Source organism: Acanthisitta chloris, unplaced genomic scaffold (assembly GCF_000695815.1).
Source record: "Acanthisitta chloris isolate BGI_N310 unplaced genomic scaffold, ASM69581v1 scaffold14223, whole genome shotgun sequence".
In the NCBI taxonomy this organism is placed as follows: domain Eukaryota; kingdom Metazoa; phylum Chordata; class Aves; order Passeriformes; family Acanthisittidae; genus Acanthisitta; species Acanthisitta chloris.
The window spans coordinates 21,295-24,206 of record NW_008665537.1 but is presented as its reverse complement, the minus strand read 5'-3'; the positions used below and the strand labels follow the sequence as shown (position 1 = coordinate 24,206).

The 2,912-nt window shown below is 52.7% G+C and overlaps 1 protein-coding gene across 1 annotated transcript in view; it reads right to left on the bottom strand.

Annotated features, from left to right (window-relative positions):
- Positions 1-1,582: 1,582 nt before the first annotated feature.
- Positions 1,583-2,912, bottom strand: part of LMCD1 (LIM and cysteine-rich domains 1) — an 11,069-nt gene continuing 9,739 nt past the window's right edge. Inside the window, exons 5-6 of the mRNA XM_009071801.1 lie at positions 2,858-2,912; positions 1,583-1,741 (exon numbers count right to left, since the gene is read on the bottom strand). Coding sequence (XP_009070049.1) covers positions 1,583-1,741; positions 2,858-2,912 — 214 coding nt within the window. The remainder of the gene's footprint in view (positions 1,742-2,857) is intronic.

Below are 2,912 nucleotides of genomic sequence, written 5' to 3'. Positions count from 1 at the left end.
TGTCCTCACTGGGGCAAAGATCTCCTGCCTGCACTGAATTTCAGCTCTAATACCCACACTCAAGGCTCCACATGTTTTGAGCTGTTAGATGCATTAATTTCACGCCTTTGCTCCCGACACTGGGGAGGCACAGGATTTGGTTAAGCTGTTTAATTGCAGTAAATTTTTTAGCAGATAGTATTTTACAAGCTGCAGAAATACCTGCAAGGCTTGAGTGAGTGCCAGCAGTCCCAAAAGCCTGGAGCAAGCATGTGTGTGCTGGAACAAGGACTTTGGAAGAAAAGAATTGCAATTTATAGACCACAAAAATCAAACCCCAGACCAGAACATGCTTCATTAAAGTCTATTTTTCAAGCAGCCAAATAAAGGCATTGGTGATGGAGGATTGTGTAGGTTGATGCTATTGTGTGTGGACTAGAGTCACTATTCAGTAAGATCAGCACAACAAAGATATCACCAACAAGGACAATCAGCACAGAATGATTTGGGTTGGAAGGACCTTAAAGCTCATCTCCTTCCTTTGCCATGGGCAGGGATGCCTTCCACTAGCCCAGGTTTCTCTAAGCCCTGTCCAACCTGGCCTGGAACACTCCCAGGAGCAGAGCAGCCACAGCTTCTCTGGGCAACCTGTGCCAGAGCCTCAGCACCTCACAGGGAAGAAATTGCTCCCAATATCCCATCTAACCCTGCCCTCTGCCAGTGTAAAGCCATTTCCCCTGTCCTGTCACTCCAAGTCCTTGTCCAAAGTCCCTTTCCAGCTCTCTTGGAACCCCTCTAGGTTCTGGAAGGTGCTACAAGGTCACCCCAGAGCCTTTCCTTGTCCTCTCCCCACACCTCCACTTTGACATTTGCCCAAGCTCCCACCACACATTCTTATGCAGCAGAGAAAAGAACCACCTCTTCACCACCACCCATTGGGTCTCAGCTGGTTTTTAACCCCAGCTGTGGTGGAAGGGGATCCCCTTTGCCCCCAAGTAAGGGAAAGGGCCTCACAAAAACAGAGTTCCATTGGAAATCCCATCTCTAAAGTGCTCACATGTAGATGCTGACCCCAGACGCAGCAAACAATCCACTTATCTCTGCCTCAGATGTGGGAAGACTTCATCTCTCACTGCTGCAATTTTGTATTATTTGCTTTCCGAAAGTTGATTAAACTCCTCAAACCCATTGCCTAGAGCAGTAGCAACAGCCTGTTAGCCCAGTTCCAGCAAGGACTTCAAAAACCACAAACACCTCTTGCTTTTGACCACGACCATAGGTTTAGTATGCCACAAGTTACTCTTGAGATGTATTTCCAGAAGGCTGTTGCAAGATCTTAGCCATAAGAAGCTTGGAGAGATTTGATAAAACCCAGCACAGCATTGCCCTCCTGGCAGGTACACCATGGCCCTCCCACCCACGGGCACAGAGCTTCCCTGTGCTCTCCAAGGAATTCCCCACCTTGACCTGTGCTAGAGCAAGGGCACATGTAGTTGCTTGCAAATGAATAGTCAGGCTCTAAATTTTTTCACCTTCCCCTTCTCCTGTGCTTGTCCAATGCCCCCAGTCCTGGTGGGACCTCGGGGGGCCCTGGAGCCCCCGCTCAGAGGCGTCTGCTCTGGCTGCAGGTGGTGCACAGGAGGTTGGTGTTGGCCAGAGTGAAGGGTTTGCCCATCAGCAGTGTCTCACACTCCAGGCAGGCAAAGTGCTTGTTGTGCCAGGCCAGCCCTTCTGCCTGTTGGTAGTCCTCCGAGAAGATGATCTGTGGGACAGACAGATGAACAACTGTTTATTCCCACCATCTTGCTAAGATGGTGCTAAGTAGGGAGAACTGGTCCCACACCTCCCACCAAGCCCATCAGCCCTGGAGACCAGGCTTTGAGATTGGGCTTATAAAAGAATCATAGAATGGGTTGGAGTGGAAAGGACCTGTAGATGTCACCTCATTCCATCACCTCTGTCATGGACAGGGACACCTTCCACTAGAATGAGTTGCTCAGAAGGTCTGACTGAGCCTGCACCAGGATCTTGGTGCTGGCAGGAGCAAAGGGTCACTAGCCAATCCCTACCCTGGTGCCAGCAGGATCAGAGGGATGCTGGCTGCTCCCTACTGTGACACAGGAGGGATACTGGACTGTCCCTACCCCAGCACAGGAGGGATCAGAGGGACACCAATCCATCTCTACCCCAACACAAGAGGGATCAGAGGGACACCAGTCAATGAGCTGGTCCTTACCCTGACACAGGAGCAATCAGAGGGACAACAACTCATCCCACCCCAGCACAGGAGGGATTAGAGGGACATGGATCAGAGGGACACCAGTCAATCTCTACCCCAACGCAGGAGGGATCAGAGGGACACCAGTCAATCTCTACCCCAACGCAGGAGGGATCAGAGGGACACCAGTCAATCTCTACCCTGGCACAGGAAGGATCAGAGAGACACCAGTCCATCCCTACCCCAACACAAGAGGGATCAGAGGGACACCAGCCTATCCCTACCCCAGCGCAGGAGGGATCAGAGGGACACCAACCTATCCCTACCCCAGCACAGGAGGGATCAGAGGGACTCCAGCCCATCCCTAACCCAACACAAGAGGGATCAGAGGGACACCAGCCTATCCCTACCCCAGCACAAGAGGGATCAGAGGGACACCAGTCAATCTCTACCCCAACGCAGGAGGGATCAGAGGGACACCAACCCATCCCTACCCCAACACAAGAGGGATCAGAGGGACACCAGTCCATCCCTACCCCAGCACAGGAGGGATCAGAGGGACACCAGCCCATCCCTACCCCAACACAGGAGGGATCAGAGGGACACCAACCTATCCCTCCCCTGGCAGAGGAGGGCTCAGTAGGCACCATCCATCCCTACCTCGTCGCAGCCGGCGCAGCGCGGCCGGAGGCTCTCGCAGTAGTGGCGGCCACAC